The 18,171-nt window shown below is 39.9% G+C and overlaps 1 protein-coding gene across 2 annotated transcripts in view; it reads left to right on the top strand.

Annotated features, from left to right (window-relative positions):
• Nucleotides 1-18,171, top strand: part of LRIG1 (leucine rich repeats and immunoglobulin like domains 1) — a 191,278-nt gene that overhangs the window by 146,358 nt on the left and 26,749 nt on the right. For both annotated transcript variants that reach the window (XM_070738181.1, XM_070738182.1), the window contains exons 10-12: nt 7,257-7,328; nt 11,713-11,784; nt 14,029-14,192. In XM_070738181.1, coding sequence (XP_070594282.1) covers nt 7,257-7,328; nt 11,713-11,784; nt 14,029-14,192 — 308 coding nt within the window. The remainder of the gene's footprint in view (nt 1-7,256; nt 7,329-11,712; nt 11,785-14,028; nt 14,193-18,171) is intronic.

Raw genomic sequence — 18,171 nt, 5'->3', positions numbered from 1 at the left:
GAAGAGGAGAGAAAGTTATTCATACTCAGTTAAGCCTGACCTTGGTTGTTTTCGTGTGGACATTTCATTACCAAACTAGGTAATATCATCAGTGCTGGTAGGGAATGGGAGGAATGCCTTTTATCTGGGACACTATTAAGCTTCTAAAACAGTGGTTCTCAACCTGGGGGCCGGGACCCCTTTGAGGGTCGAATGACCGTTTCACATGGGTCGCCTAAGACCATGGGAAAAGACAAATTTCCCATGGTTTTAGGAACTAAAGCTTCTATTCTGGCACCTTGGAACATATTTTTACAATCCGACCAATCAGGCGTTTACAGGGAGTGTGTCCCTCTGACCTTCCTGCCAATCAGCTTAAAGCTCTGTTGGGAGAATCGGCGCTAGACTTATGGTTGGGGGTCACCACAGCATGAGGAACTGTATTAAGGGGTTGCGGCATTAGAAAGGTTGAGAACCACTGTAAATCTAAAAAAAGGTAGATAGGTACTCTGTAGTAAGAGCTCTGCACTTGTAGATTGGCTCCATGATATACCTCAGTGGTTCCCAATGTGGGGCCCATGCCCCACAGGGGGCAACTTGATTTTTAATGGGGGGGGCAATGTTTAAACCAAGTTAATGGCCTTTTAGGATTCCTCCACATGAGTAGGAGTTCACTTTTTGAATAGTAAGAATTATATGTCACCGAGATTTTAGAGATTATTATTATTATTATTATTATTATTATTATTATTATTATTATTATTATTATTATTATTTGTTAGATTTGTATGCCGCCCCTCTCAGAAGACTTGGGGCGGCTCACAACAGTAATACAAAAACAATATAACAGTGAGACAAATCTAATATTAAAATAAAACATATCTAAAACCCCAACAATTTAAAACCATACAACACATACATACCAAACATAAAATATAAAAGCCTGGGGGAGGATGTCTCAGTTCCCCCATGCCTGGCAATAAAGGTGAGTCTTCAGTAATTTGCGAAAGACAAGGAGGGTGGGGGCAGTTCTAATCTCCGGGGGGGAGTTGATTCCAGAGGGCCGGGGCCGCCACAGAGAAGGCTCTTCCCCTGGGGCCCACCAAACAACATTGTTTGGTCAACAGGACCCGGAGAAGGCCAACTCTGTGGGACCTTATCGGCCGCTGGGATTTATACGGTAGAAGGCGGTTCCAGAGGTAGTCTGGTCCTATGCCATGTAGGGCTTTAAAGGTCATTACCAACACTTTGAATTGTGACCGGAAACCGATCGGCAGCCAGTGTTGCAGAAACGTGGGCTTAGAGATGCTTAGGTGGAGCATGGCCAAAAAGAGGTTGGAAACTACTGCTATGCCTGGTTCTTTAGACAGCTGTCAGGATCTGGGAAGTTGATCGTCTGCCCTCTCTTGAATAGATTTATCCTTGTCCTTATGGAACAACCTTTATCTATTCTTGAATCTTCCTATATGATAGTGCTCTTCTTATGCAATGTTTTTTCCAGGATGTATTTTTTTTAATATAAAGTATACATCAGCCAATTTATTTTTAGTGGTCGTTATATACTTTTTTAAATATAAATGAATAACATCTTTTGTTTGAAAAATAATCAAAACAAACTTTTATAGGCTGGCTACCGTGTTTAAACTGTCAGATTGAAGCATTTTACTGCATTAACATAAAGACACATAGGTAGAGGAGAGGGAGAGAGAGAGACACTTAAGAGGAAACCTCCACATGAATTAATAATTGCTTCAGTGTTTCGGAGACAGTTTTAAGAGCTGTTCCTCTTTTGATCTGTGTGGACAGGCTACTGAAAGGAGATTGCAGTGAGTACTCAAGCACCTTGTTCATCATACTGGAGGTGTTAACAGGAGACCAAGGGACAAGCAAAGACGTTAGCCTTCTCTGAATTATAGATGACATTTTCCACTGAGGAGAGAGCAAGCTTAAATTAAAGCATTGCCTCAAAAGAACAATCAAAACATTACACTGGCAAAAAGTGACGTCTAGAAATAACCCTAATTATTTAGACATTGTATTTCTTTGCAGTTTTTAAAAAGCAAAAGGTGTGGGACTGATTTTTAGTTCCATTCTTCTTAGGGACCCAAAACAAACAAACAAACATGGCCATATCTACAAGTTGTGGGTAAAACCAAGACAATTAAATCAAGACATGACCTAATTACAGTAATCCCTCGTTTTTCGCGGGGGATGCGTTCCAAAACCACCCGTAAAAAACGAATTTCCATGAAGTAGAGGAAAGATAGTTTTTTGTGTATTTTTATGTATTTGGATTTTTAAAACCCATCTTTGCATTAAACAGTCATTCTATAATGTTTCTCAGCTGGAACTACATGTTATCACCTACCAGTTTCTTTAATAGAGTACAATAGTACTGTAGAAGAATTTTATGAATTTTTAATGGATTTAAAATTTTCAATGCATTTAATGGGTTTAAGACCCCTTTGAAAACCCGTGAAGCAGCAAATCCGCAAAAGGTGAACTGCGAAGTAGTGAGGGATTATATACACATCTTAATTGTGGAACACGAAGAATATTCTAACCCTAATCTATAAAAACCGGTCAGAGGTCCCAAGCATCTTTATGAAGTCCTCAAATATTTAAATCCTGAGTAACTTCTTTCTTCTCACTACTGATTTTTTTTGGGGAGTGGGGGAATTTTTTGTTTTACTTTTCTGAGACACACATTCATGTATGTAAGAATTTAAGATTAGATTACAGATGATGCATCTGTCACAGAAAACAGATTGTACAAACTTGTTTTGTAATTTCTTTTTTTACCTAATTGCTGCTGCTTCTTGATTATATTGAAAAGCAACATTCAGCTAAGGAAATCTGATTTATTTGGGATAGCTTACTTCTCCAATTGGCCTCCGTTCTTTTATATCATCAGTCATTCTCAACTATTGGGATTTACCAAAGAAGACATAAAGTATCTTCTTGCCAAAAATATCCACCCATCAAAGTTATTGTCTACGGAGAGGGGCGGCATACAAATCTAATAAGTAAAGTAAAGTAAAGTAAAGTAAAACAAAACAAAACAAAACAGAACAGAACAAAACAAACAAATAAAATAAAATAAAATAAATATTTATATAAAGCACTGAAATAATATTTTGCTTTTCCTACAGATTACTTGCCAAATGTTTCCATTCCTCAGTATACAGATAGTCCTTGACTTATAACCTCAATTGAGCCCAAACTTTTTATTGTTAAGCAAAACATTTGTTAAATGAGTTTTGCTCCGTTTTATGGACTTTGTTGTTAAGTGAATCACTGCAGTTGTTAATCTCATAACATAATTATTAGTGGATCTGATTTTCCTATTGCCTTTGCTTGTCAGAAGGTCGCAAAAGATGATCGTATGACTCAGGAACGCTACAACAGTCATAAATATGAGTCAGTTGCCATGTTTCTGAATTTTGATCACATGACCATGAGAATGTGGCAATGTTCATAGGTGTGAAAAATGGTGTTCTTAAGTCACTAGCAGGTGACTTAGCTTGTTCCTCATAAAGATTTCAAATTTTGACACATGGTTTCCTAATTTTAAAATTATTAAAGGCATATTATAAATATATTTATAATATGCCTTTAATAATTTTAAAATTAGGAAAGAATGGAAAGAATTAAAATATTAATATTTATAATATGCCTTTATAATATTTTAATTCTTTCCATTCTTTTTTTTAAACTGTCAAGAAAAGTACAGAATACGAATTTCTTTATGATAGAGCTATCCAAATAGACATCGAAGAGTACCGTTTAATGGAAGACCTATCTCAATATTTATGGACAATCACAATACATTGAATATAGTGTATAGGATTTGAACAGTTGCTCTGACCTTCCTAGGTTCTAATTGTGCTTTATTCGTGTCTTTATTCAGGGGAGAGTTGCAGGAATTAACAAAAAGCTGAAATTAAAGAAGCATTCCAAAAGTCCCCATACTGTATCCTCCTGAATTAATTTGTTGCAGAGGTTTAATCTCTTCTGTCATCAGGATTCAGGATGGGCTATATTGCACTTTTAAAAAAGAAGAAATGAAAATGCTAGAAATCAGATAAGTAACAGAATAATACTGTCAATATTATCCAAAACCAAGCTCTGCAGGGCCAATTTAGCTAAAGCTATGGAGCGCCAGCAGAACATTTTTTGCATTGTAGGAATCAAGTATCTATCAGATTTGATTTCATGACCAGAATATTTGAATGTCTCTCTGCGGCGATTTCTTTATGAGGAAGGCAGAGCCAAACGCTATGCTAGAATTGACTCGCATTACCTTTGCTTTAAAAGTACACTTCTTACTTAATATATATTGCAAGGAAGTTATTAAAGATTGTACTAATTATTGTTGTTGTAGTTGTAAACTAAAAGAAATAAAAGAATAGAAAATAGAAGGTGCAGAAAAGAAAGAAACAGTAAAGAAAGAAAAAATAAGAATATAATGAAGAAAAAGAAAGGAAATATACAAGGAAGCAATTTGCTTTTTCATTACAAAATTAATGTGATTATAAACATTTTAAATTACATACTACCACATTTTTATACCAGAAACCTCTTTCCATATCTCATCTCTTATTGATAAACTAATGCATAAAAAACATCATTTCAGTCCTGATTATACAAAAAATCCATTAAGTTCATCTTTTTGCTGTTTGTCCCCTCCATATATTTAAATTCCTAAATTTGTCAGCCCAAAGGTGCCTAATGGGTAAAAAGTAGTTAAGACACATTCTCCAAACATGATTAAAAAAGAAATATCTGAACATAGTATCCTCTAACCACAGTTTGAATTTAAAAAATGACTATTCTTTCATCTCTCAGAATGCTAAGGTCACTATTTTGCAACCCCCTTGTGAGCAGCAACTGTCTGGAGCACTTGTGGCCAAGCCCAAGTCATCTCCTTATCCAGGGAGGAATTACAAAAGGCCAATCTCCTTGGTGGCTCTTCAATTTGCTGTGTTGTTTGCTCTGCTTATTGTGGAGCAATCTTCAGTTTTGCACAGTTGAATAATTTGATGATGCTCTTCTGATATGTGAGTATGGGATTATTGCTCACAGTCGCTCATGCACTCATCACCTCGACGTTCGATTACTGCAATGCTCTCTACATGGGGCTACCTTTGAAAAGTGTTCAGAAACTTCACATCGTGCAGAACGCAGCCACGAGAGCCATCGTGGGGCTTCCAAAATTCGCCCACGTTTCTTCAACACTCCGTGGCTTGCATTGGCTGCCGATCAGTTTCCTGTCATAATTCAAAGTGTTGGTCATGACCTTTAAAGCCCTACATGGCATTGGACCAGAGTACCTCCAGAACCGCCTGCTACCGCACAAATCCCAGCGACCGATAAGGTCCCACAGAGTTGGCCTTTTCCGGGTCCCGTCGACTAAACAATGTCGTTTGGCGGGCCCCAGGGGAAGAGCCTTCTCTGTGGCGGGCCCGGCCCTCTGGAACCAACTCCCCCCCCCCCGGAAATTAGAACTGCCCCCATGCACCCTGTCTTTCGTAAACTGCTCAAGACTCACTTATAGCGCCAGGAATGGGGGAGTTGAGACACCTTTCCCCCAAGCTTTTTTAATACTTTGTTTTATGTTTGGTATGAATGTGTTGTTTGGTGTGTTTTTTGGTTTTTGGTAATAATAAATAATAATAATAATCCCTTAAAAATAATAAATATAAAATGTATCCATATGGCCAGGCGGGGGTTGTTGCTGCTGCCACTACCAGTGCCTGCAAGTGCAGCCCCAGATGTCTGGCAGGTGGCTGCATGCATCTCAGCGAGATTTTTATCAGTGATTTTTTTTGCTTCCGCACATGCACGAGATTTTGCTTTCTGCACATGTGTAGAAGCAAAATCTCGCTGGGACTCACACGGGCCCACAGGATACCCAGAGCTCTGCACGCAGCTCTATTTTTACTACCGGTGCAGTGTTCTCAAACATACTGGTAGGAAACTGATACCGCATATGGCCCTTGTATTTGGAAATCCATGCCGGCAAAGTCTCTGTAAATGAGGAATCCTATGATATCTTCTCGCCAGTAGAGCTCATAGGACAGCATCAAAGTGGGATCTGGAGAAGATCCATCTATAGCAATTTTGGGAACAGCAATTTTGTTGTCTTAAATCCGTGACTTTTTTCCAACGAAGTTTTTGCCTCTGGATCCAAAAATAACCACATTTTTTCTCTATCATGTCAACTTTTAAAGTTACAGGATATCCTCAAAAGTCATACAAATTGTGCATATAAAGGAAAGTAAAGTAAAAACCAAATATACTGTTTACAAAGAATAATTTTATTCATACATAGTTACTGCAAGTTAAATTGTGTTCATACAAATAGTTGTTTTTTTTAATCAAAGGGTAATTATACATATTAAGGTAAAAAAATTGCTTATAGCTTTTTCTGGAGTGTTTAATCTGTGGACATTCTCGCTTGATGCTCCAACGATAGTCAGCCATCATATGTACATCCCATCTACCTTGATATGGTGCCTCCATGACCTTCAAATCTTGGTGGAATCACTCACCCTGCTCATCACTGACTGCACCAAGATTTTCCAGGAAGTTAGCAGGATAGCTATGTAAAAAATGCAATTTGATGCTCATGTTGCCTAATTAACTGTATTACATATATAAATAAAGTGTAGAGAAAAAAACTTGACGTGGTAGGAAAAAACGAACTACAGTTTTGAAACCAGCATGACTAATTAACTATCAAAAAGCTTAAAAATCAAACTCAACAGAAATTGTGTTACAAATTGTTCCCAAGTGTAGTTTGAAACTTTGAAAAAGTCTGAAACTTCATGGACTGTTTTGAAAACCACTTATTGCAAACTGGGAAAAGATCGAGGGTGGACTGCCCAGTGGCAGAATCCAATGTCTTGTTTAAATGGTGTTTGGGCTGATAAGCCAAGGTCAGCTCACATCCCGACTGGCCTCCCCCCACTTTCCATTGCAAATCTGCACTTCTTAACCCCAACAAAGAATGCCCTGGATAAAGCTATCATCACTCTTAAGCTCTAATAAAGATAAAGGTATTTAATTTCAGGGAAAGGGAGAGAGTATGCTTCCTTAATCTCGACAGATTGTATTTCCAGCGCCTTACATGGAGATGGTTCATCAGATAGACACTCGCTAATTGGGGTCTTTTCTTCCCCTCTTCCCTCTCTTACCACCCTCCCCCCCTTCCCTCCTCCTCCTCTTCCTCTGTCTGCTGCTTATCTGGCTTGCTGGGTGTTTGGCAACTGCAGGACTCTGTTTGGAAACAAGATCAAGTCTGTGGCCAAGGAGGCGTTCTCCGGCTTGGAGGCCCTGGAACACCTGTGAGTAACCCACAAGGCTTTGCAGGTTGGGAGAGGGAGGGAAAGGGGAGGCTTGCCAGGAATGGCTGCTGCAACGGCCTGCAAGCAATTTAATAGCATCTTTGTAAGCTGAGAAGCTCCCTTCCTGAGAGCCAGCTGCTTCCTTCTCATTATAAGTCAGTTCCAACTTTGGCTCTGCTTTTTTAAAAAAATTATTTCTTGACCCCTGCTAGGAAGAAAGTTGTAGAACACATGACCAGTTACATGATGTTGCTTTTTTAAAAAAAAAAACCCCACTTATATTGAAATGTCTCTTTTATTTACAAAAATCTAAACCTTCCTGAGAAATTATTCTCCCTTCCCAAAAGTTTGAAATTGCATCTTTTTTGCTCTGTTCTTCTTTGCCACTTAGTGGTATCTGGGGTGACGCAGTACATATACAACCCCTTTTCTTTATTTCAAGTGTACTTTTTGCCACACAACTTCTATTTCCCTTGTTTGGCTAATTTATGGGCTTGGCAGGATGAATAATGGGCTTATATTCATGTTACTCTTAGATGAGTGGTTAGAGTGCAACACTGCAGGCTAGTTCAGCTAACTGCTAGCTGTAGTTCAGCAGTTCAACTCTCACCACCGGCTCAAGGTTGACTCAGCCTTCCATCCTTCCGAGGTGGGTAAAATGAGGACCCAGATTGTTGGGGGCAATATGCTGATTCTGAGGGCTGTAAAAGCAATATGAAGTGGCGTTCTGTCGGGCTCTCTGGTAGAATCCTCCCAAAAATTCACAGGTACAAATTTCAGACACACACACGTTTGAAAATTCAAAACAATGTTCTTTATCATGAAACTGCACTTAAACCAAGCCCTCTTTTGGTATAGCAAAGAGCACTCGTCTCCAAACAAACTGGTAATTTGTACAAGTCCCTTATCAGTTCTGTGATACTTAGCTTGCAGCTGTGAGGTAATTCACAGTCCTTCTTTCACAAAGTGACACACACTTTGCTCTGGTTTAATTTCAAAGCGGGGAAAAATCAGCACACAAAAAGTCAAAGTCAGTAAAGCAGTCACGAAACACAACGATCAGATAATCCTCCACAATGGCCAAACCCACAGGCTGCTCTTTATAGCAGCCTCACTAATTACCACAGCCCCACCCAACCACAGGTGGCCTCATTTTCTTTGATAATAATCTCTCAGTTGTTGTTGCCTATGCATCGCTCTCCGCATGCGTGGCTGTATCATTAACTCTTGTTCTGAATCCAAGGAGGAGCTAGATAATTGATCTCCTTCTGAGCTGTCTGCCACACTCTCCTCCTCCCTGTCACTCATGTCTTCTTGGTCAAAGGAGCCTTCATCAGCAGATTCCACCGGAGGGGGGGGGCAAAGCAGGCCTGCAGCATGTGGATGTCTCCCCCACATCCACAGTCCTTGGGGCAGGAGCAGGGCCAGAGCTAACCACAACAAGTGGTATATAAATCTAAACGCTATGGCTATCTACAAAAAAGTTGGGGGTCAAAATATCTCACCATTATCTTTGCTAGCAGGATGGGAGGAAAAAGGTAACCTTTGCATTTTCAATTGCTCTTCTATGCTGTTGCCTGAATGTATTTACAATAAATTAGGCTACAGTGGCAGGAAAGGTAGCCGAATATCAGAAGATTTACATCTCTTCTCCTTAAATATTGCCACTTACATAGATGGCAAATTTGATCAAGATCAGTTCTACTTCCATCATCCTCACTTTGACTCCCTCTGCTGGCATTAAGGATAGAATTTGGTAGAAAATAAGTCTATAATATTAAGAGTCCTAAAGACCCCTGGGGTTAGTTTGCTTGTGGATTGTTCATTTTGCTTGTTTTTTTGTACTTGCTAATTTTTTAAACACATACTTGCAAAATCCAGAGAGGGAGAACACCATTTTAGAAGAGCCATTTCTGTTACTTTTTTTTACACAATTATTTTTGAACAGAGAGGGCAGGCTAGAGAGTGAATTAGAGAATTGGCATTGAAGCCCCTTTCTCTCTCCCTACATTTTTGTCTTTGCAAAAATCTCCCCACGGCATGGATGATCCTTCTTCAGAGATTGGATCCTGTTTTAAAATGTCTGCTCATTTTCCAAATCCTTGCTGTTTTTACTCATGTGCAAATGACTACAAATTACAACTAAGACATCTTTACTTGGGGACCAGCCAATTAAAGACAGTTTAATTGTAATGTGTGTTTACCGGTATATGAAGTAGACGTTGGAGTTGGTTCTTTGCTGTTTTTCCCCCGGCGTAGTTGGCTGAAGTTCTGAAATCCTCTTCCCTCTGTTCTTTCTATCTTATCCAAATCTTATTGCGAAGGAGGAGTGGGGTTCCTTTGGAAAGAGGTGGGTGGAAGGGGTTAAAGTTTAAAATACTACATGTTCTTTGCTTCAAGTACAGTTTTTCAGCAATTGGCCAGATGAAATGCTAAAAACATTTGCGTTTAAAATGCTGGCAGATTTACTAAGTAATTGGAATGGAGTTATGTGTGCAGATGTACTATTTTAAAAAAAATCCACCTAAAGCTATTAAAATAATAATGGGTTGAAAATAGTACTATTCATGGGCCAGTTCATATATAACATTAAGAATAAACTGCAGTAAATTCTATTTCTTTTGTGCTGAATAACGTACCTCCAAGGCATAATATGCAGTTAACCTGTATCTTATAAGAGTAGTAGTGGCAGAGTAGTTAAAATGCAGTACTTCAGGCTATCTCTGCTGACTGCCGGCAGCAAGCAGTTTGGCAGTTCAAGTCTAACCAGCTCAAGGTTGACTCAGCCTTCTATCCTTCCAAGGTCAGTGAAATGAGATCGTTGGAGGCAATCTGCTGATTCGTTTAGAGAGGACTGTAAAACACTGTGAATACAGTGGTAACTCAACCTAAGAACGCCTCTACTTATGAAGTTTTCTAGATAAGAACCGGGTGTTCAAGATATTTTTGCCTCTTCTCAAGAACCATTTTCCACTTACAAATCCAGGCCTCCAAAACTGTAACCGGAAAAGGCAGGGAGAAGCCTCTGTGGGGCCTCTCTAGGAATCTCCTGGGAGGAAACTGGGGCAGAAAAGGTGGGAGAAGCTTCTGTGGGGCCTCTCTAGGAATTTCATGGGAGGAAACAGGGATGGAAAAGGCGGGGAGAACCTCTCTAGGAATCTCCTGGGAGAAAACAGGCCCTCCACCTTCCTGTGGTGACTGCCCAATCACACACATTATTTGCTTTTACATTGATAATAATAAAATTTTATTTTATTTTATTTATAAATTCCTATGGGAAAAATTGCTTCTTCTTACAAGCTTAAGAACCTGGTCACGAAATGAATTAGGTTCATAAGTAGAGGTACCACTGTATAAGTCTATGTGTTATTGCTATTGGTATTTTAACTGGCTAACAAAAAAACTATGCAGAGAGTCTGTGCTTAACTATAAATAATGTGGTTGTTAACGAGATATTATATGACCTCAATAGAGTTATGTCATCAGTTCCACCACTTCTAAGACAGGACTGTCAAACTCATGTCATCACATGATGGTAGATAAATCCACAGTAACTGAATTTAAACATGCCTGGGATAAACATATATCCATCCTAAGATAAAATACAGAAAATAGTATAAGGGCAGACTAGATGGACCATGAGGTCTTTTTCTGCCGTCAGACTTCTATGTTTCTATGTTTCTATGTATTGCGACTCTCTCCCCTTTGCTAAAATGGGGGTGGGCATGACCAGTGCATGACGCATCTGGTCTGGGGCCCACAAGTTGGACACCCCTGCCCTAAGCAATCTCCTGTGGTCATTAAGCAAGACATAATGTGATTGCGACTTTCGGTCTTACTGCCAGCTTCTCTATTGACCCTGCTACTCATAAATTGGCTATGAAGTGCATAAATGTGATCATGTGACCACAGAACACTGGAAAGTTATAAAGACTGCAAAATCCCAAAATATCACCTGACCATGGGATGCTGCTCTGATCATAAATGCAAGAACCAGTGTTTACTTTTTCAGCGCCATTGTAATTTTGAATGGTTGCTCAACAGGGCAATCTCTAAGCGAGGACCGTCTGTATAATAAAATTGACCTTTTTTTATTAATCACCATTAGGATTTAGTAAAATGAAAAAAAATTAATAGAAATCGGATGTGAAGGGAAAGTGGACAGGTGAGATATTTACTATGACATGTCTTGTTAAAGTTAGTATGATTCGTAAAGGCATTCGGGCCCTAATTCTGCACATCCTCTATTTACTAGGATCAGAGATATTACGAATAAGTGGAAAAAATCACAAAGTGCTGTACTAAAAGAACCTACACTTACAGAGTTACTCTTGTAACACCACGGTACATCTATAAATTAAAATAAATGCTTTACTTTCTATAGGAACCTTGGGAATAACGCCATACGGTCCATTCAAGAGGATGCCTTTACAAAGCTGAAAAATCTGAAAGAACTGTAAGGAATGAATCCTAATAAGTGTTTGCTGTGTATTTTGGTCCATTTCTGTGGCATTTCCTCCCTCCAATAGCTCTTTCCCATATTATCAATTATTCCATTGTTCCCTGCAATCTTCTTCTTACAAGCTATTTTTGAAGGAGAGCAGATGTCAAATAGTAAAATTCCATAACTAGTGAAATTAGATCTTCCTTGTGGTTGATTTCATTGGGCTGTAGCTCTGCCTTTTCGCATTGTGTTCAGGAAGTCCAAACTCCCATCCTCTGGCCATATACACCATATACAGTGTTCCCTCGATTTTCGCGGGAGATGCGTTCCGAGACCGCCCATGAAAGTTGAATTTCCGTGAAGTAGAGATGCGGAAGTAAATACACTACTTTTGGCTATGAACACTATCACACGCCTTCTCTTAACACTTTAAACCCCTAAATTGCAATTTCTCATTCCCTTAGCAATCATTTAGATTATTACTCACCATGTTTCTTTATTAAAGTTTATTTAAAAATATATTTATTAAAGGTGGACGAAAGTTTGGTGATGATATATGACGTCATCGGGCAGGAAAAACCGTGGTATTGGGGGGGGGGAACCGAAAAGTATTTTTTAATTAATATTTTTGAAAAACTGTGGTATAGACTTTTTGCGAAGTTCGAACCCGCGAAAATCGAGGGAACACTGTAGTATATTTATATCCGTATGATGAAATTTCAGTAATAAGCTGTCTTTGAATTTGACCCTTGAACCCATTTAGAAGGGGAGAATTAACAAATGTTATCAGCAGAAGAGAATATTTGTAACTAGGCAATGAACTTGGATTCTTGGTGCTCTCGGAAATTGGTTGCCCTCTTACAGGCATTTCATTACTCAGCTGCTAGTACTGATGTTGTTACCTTGTTGGATAATGAAACATTTGCAAGGAAACAGTGAAACTCAAAGTTACAAATAGGTTAGCAGGTTTGTCACTTCAACTATGCCAGAATCTCGTTTGTCGCATTCTCTTTTGCCATATATAATTCTGTCCTTTCCCTCTCTTTAAAATAGTGTGTGGTTTATACAGATGTCCAGAAGCTAAGTTTACAAGTTCATTATTGAAGAAGGGAGACACACACATCCATAAATGGCTCTGTCCAAAATCAACCACAAATCACTTAATCTTTATTGTATTTAAATATAGGCAGGGGTAGTTTATTCATGTGGTAAACCCATGATTATCAAATAACTGATATTTGTAGATTTAAAGGGCATATCCATTTTCATTTCAAGTATTGGCACAGCTATTCCAAAGTAATTTGGAAAATTTACCTCAGAAGAAATTGATGACCACTAAGCTAGGTTTTAAGTATAAATTAAAAGCTTAATGAAGAATAGGTAAACTTATGAATAGCTGTAAATTAGGGAATTTTTCAAAAAGCTAATTGTCCTGTTAATACATATCAGCTGTTATGCAGTAAAAGTCTAAATTATTTGTCAAAATACCCAATACTTTATGCTGTGCTTGAGAGCTTCCCAAAGAATTCTGATAGCTGTTGTGGAAAGGAAAATGCTGGATTAAATATATATGCGGTTATCACTAAACTAGTTTCCTTATATACTGAATTTCACACACTTTATTTTTGTAATCTTTTCATCTTTAAATTTTGAACTTCTCCCTTTCAGAAATGTTATTACTTGCCTATTAGATTGGGGTTATCCGGATGTTATCTACTGCAGAATATAAATGTAAACATTGTATTAAACAATCAAATGAGCACTTGCTGGATGTGACCATGGTCTCCTTAAATTGGGACCTATATCTTTATATGACACTTTCCCAAGTAAAATTAAAATTCCTTTTCCAAGTAAAATTAAAATTACAGACAGTAGCCTTGTATAAATCTGTTTGGATTCAGATGTTTAAATGAATCAGTTTTGAAAACTAAATGAATTTGGAACAAAGCCTTCTCTGTACAGGTAAAAAAAAAGATGTGTTGGATTGGCATGGAGATAGAATATCGAATAATTTAGATTTCTTCTATATGCTTTGTTTTATATCTATTCTGTGAGCCGCCCAGAGTCTTCGGAGAAGGGCGGCATACAAATCTAATAAATTGAATTGAGTTGAATTTGGTCCAAGGCTGATAATTCATATAGCAACTAATGCAGATCATCTTCACACACTTGTCTTATGAACATTTTTAACACTTCTGTTGCAAGTTCTTTTGGAAACACTTGGTTCTTTTTCTTGTTGTCTTTGCTTTCTCCTAGCCGCATCAACAGCGAGAGCTTCCTCTGTGATTGTCAGCTCAAGTGGTTGCCACTTTGGTTAACCAAGAAAAAACAACAGCTGTTTGTGGAAGCCACCTGTGCCCACCCGGAATCATTAAAGGGCAAAAGTATTCTTGAAGTGGTCCCGGAAAGTTTTGTATGTGGTGAGTCTTCGCTGCCGCATGGTAATTTTGAGGTTGCTTTGGAGGGTAGCCTTGACGCAGGAATGACTATGTATTTTGTGGTCAGCTTATTATTTCATAGGCAGTGGAGTGTAGCATCTCCTTTTGTGGTTTGCCTTCATCATTGAGAAGAACTGCAAATCATATTCACAACATCTATCGGGAGCAGTGATCCCAAATGAGCTTGGGGACTCATTTGGTGGTCAGGGAAATTTGATGATAGAAGGGGTTAGAGCTTGGATGAGAAAGCAGAAACAGCCTTTGTGAATAGCATATCTTGCTTTGATTCGTTTTAAATTGGGTTCCAGCTTGGTTGAAGTTGCCTTGACTGCACCAGCCACTGATTTTTTTTCTTGATTTTTTTTTTGACTTTTCATCCAGCACAAAACAAAACAATGATTCTATTTGCTCTTATTAAAGGAAGGCTCTTCCCAGCTTTTTTTGTTGTCCTTATATTTGTTATTTGTGTATTCCTTTAGGTTTAAAAAAAAAATGTTTTGAGGACTCAAAACATGGTTAACTCATCTTAATGGATAAGTAGGAATTATCAGATCAATACAGGACATCAGAAAAAAAGGAAGCTGACTTCATAAAATGGGCTTCAGTACCAGTGCCTGAGAGCCAATACCAGAGAAAATAAAATCCTTACAAGCATGGGAGAATAATTTGCATCTTATTTTGTGGCAGCTCAGAGCTAGTCGTGAGACAGACTCATCTGATACCTATTTCAGTAGCCTACTTGGGATTTTAAGGGTAAAGTTTCTTGCATCAGCTCCAAATTAGACAGCACAATTAATGCAGGTGCTCTTGGGGTGATGGGGTTTCAACTTGTGTATGGGACTGGTATCAATTAGTTCCTGTGAGGAAGTAAGCAAAAACTAAAGATCGTTAACAATTTTCAAGAACCAGCAGTGAAGGTCTTAAGGGGGTGGATCTAGGAATTTCTTGGGGCGGAACTAAAATTTTAAAGACTTTTCAGTTTTGCATGGAGAATAATAACATCAGAGCGCTCTTTTTTTTTTCAGCATTGACTTTTAACCTTCCCAAAGCATATTCATAAGATAAAACCTAAGCAAGAAATTAGATAGAATATTAGATACAATTAATCACCCCGATTAAAATATCCCAATTGAATCAAAAGTTATCTTCTCCATTTTGCAAGAACGCAATATTATTCTGTCACCTATGGGCTTTGGGGGGTTCTTTTGGAGGAGGGATACATTTTATTTTTTTTAAAAACCCATAGTAGTAATAGTAGTAATAGTACTACTACTACTAGTAGTAGTAATAATAATAATAATAATAATAATAATAATAATAATAATAATAGAAAGAAAGAAAGAAAGAAAGAAAGAAAGAAAGAAAGAAAGAAAGAAAGAAAGAAAGAAAGAAAGAAACTATTGTCAGGCCTAAGCCATCATTTTGAGTGAGAGACTTTGGCCTGCCACAGTTAGAATAGTACTGTGGTAATTGGGGAAGGGTGGTTGCATGAGAGGGAAAGATACTACCCACAACAAATTCTTTCCAGAAGATTCAAGGTCATCCTTTGTTCAGCACCAGCTGGAAGTACATGGGAAGAATGGGATGTTGAGGGAACCAGATTGTCAGCGTTCCAAATAAATCAGAGTCCAAACCTTGGCCTTCTTCCAAGTTCTGATTTATTAACAGAGCCATGTTGGTTATAAACTGTAGTTATTCCGATACTAACGCTGCCCTACTGTTCTCCACCCAGGTTAGGGTTCATCCCTCATCCCCACAGCCACAAGTTTGTTACATGGACCACTCCGGTTCCCTCAATGTCCCGTTCCTCCCATGTGCTTCCAGCTAGTGCTGAACAAAGGATGACCTTAAATCTTCTGGAAAGAATTTGTCGTGGCTAGTATCTTTCACTCTCATGCAACCACCCCTCCCCAATTAACCACAGTACTATTTCACTTGTGGCAGGCCAAATCTCTAACTCAAAACAATGTCTTGGGCCTGACAATTATCCTATTTGACAGTGGTTGTAGCCTCCTCTTGTGTACTGCATGAGATTAGAGCAGTGTTTCTCAACCTCAGCAGAATGAGGATCCATGGACTTCAACTCCCAGAATTCCTTAAGCGGCATGCCAAAATAACTACATTTATTATTGGGGGTCACCTTCTTAATCTTATTTTAAAAATGGCAGTTTGGTAACCACAGGCTAGACAAAGCTGTGGAAAATCTCTCGGTCTAGCAACAACTGGCAGTTGTGGAGTTGTCACTTCCCCCAACCATGTACTGCCTCTCTTCGAGGGGTGAGGGGCAGGGACAAACGGCTGTTCCTGTCACTCAAAGCCAGAGAGCTACTGGTTGTGGCAGAGCAGCTGAGTCATGCGGTTTTTTCCCCCTCTCATGGATGGAATGTGCTAGAAGGTAGTATAGTATTGCTTGTCTGTCTGCCTGCCCTCTTCAGAGGCACAGATGTTTTGGCTTTGGGATACTATAAATTTCCCACCCCTGCTTTAGCTGTGCCCAGCTTATACACTGTATCCATCTGATACCAACCCCCTTTTTCTCCCAACGTTACAGCCTGGTGCAGTCTCACCTCCCAGATATTAGACACAGTATTGGGTTGCTACCAATACCAATGAGGACGTCCCACCAGTAGAAAAAGTTCCACTGTGCATGCAGCTTCTATTCTCCTGAGTGTGCGTGCAACCCTAGTGTGTGCAAAAACACACTGGGGCACCTGTGCACACACAGGAAAAGTGAATGGGAATCGGCCCCTGATTAGACACCGGGTGAGCAACTATGGCCCCTTTATCACCTGTGGACTTCAACTCCCAGAATTCCTGAACCAGCCATGCTACTAGTAAAATTGGAAGCCAGATTGTCTAAATCAGAGGTAGGCAAAGTTGGCTCTTCTATGACATGTGGACTTCAACTCCCAGAATTCCACAGCTAGCATGATTGGCTCAGGAATTCTGGGAGTTGAAGTCCACATGTCATAGAAGAGACAACTTTGCCTACCCCTGGTCTAAATGCACCAGTGATCGTTGTCACCTCTTGGGCCGATGTAAAGGCACAAATTTAAACACGAATGCCTGTCTTCCGTGGATGGTCATTCAAGGCTGCCCATGGCAGGCGCCATGTTTGAGAAACTCCTGCTTTCATTTTGACATGTGGATTTCCCAAGTGAAGGATCCTTTCCCCTATACAGAGCCTCTTGCAGTCTGGAAGGCTGTAATTAAAGAAGGGAAATACAGTGATCCCCCGGTTATTGCGTCCCCAACCATTGCGAACAGGGTAATTTGCGAATTTTGAACCCGGAAGTCAAAATACCATCTACGCATGCGTGCCCTTTTTTCTATGGGCACGCATGCGTAGATGGCGCCGGGCAGATCAGCTGCTGGGCGGCTTCCCTAGGTCTTCCCCCTCTTGCTGGCGGGAGGGCGAAGCCCCCCCCCAGCACCCGCTCGCCCGCCCTTCGCCCTTCGCCCGGCCACCCGCTCGCCCACCCGCTCGCCCTTCGCCCTTCGCCCGGCCGGCTCCGATCGTTTTAAAGCAGGCGCGCCGTTCTCCGCTGACTTCTAAAGCGGGGAAGTTCGCTAGGAGTCAGCGGAGAACGGCGCGCGTTTTAAAGCAGGCGCGCGTTTTAAAGCAGGCGCGCGTTTTAAAGCAGGCGCGCCGTTCTCCGCTGACTCCTAGCAAACTTCCCCGCTTTAGAAGTCAGCGGAGAACGGCACGCCTGCTTTAAAACGATCGGAGCCGGCTGGCTCCGATCGTTTTAAAGCAGGCGCGCCGTTCTCCGCTGACTCCTAGCGAACTTCCCCGCTGACTCCTAGCGAACTTTCCCGCTTTAGAAGTCAGCGGAGAACGGCGCGCCTGCTTTAAAACGATCGGAGCTTTCCAATGAGTCCCGAAGACAAACGTCAAACTTCCGCGTTTGTCTTCGGGACTCATTGGAAAGCCGCGCCGGTGTTTTAAAACGTCGCCGCC

Source organism: Erythrolamprus reginae, chromosome 2 (assembly GCF_031021105.1).
Source record: "Erythrolamprus reginae isolate rEryReg1 chromosome 2, rEryReg1.hap1, whole genome shotgun sequence".
Lineage (NCBI taxonomy): Eukaryota > Metazoa > Chordata > Lepidosauria > Squamata > Dipsadidae > Erythrolamprus > Erythrolamprus reginae.
This window is presented reverse-complemented; position numbering and strand designations above follow the sequence as displayed.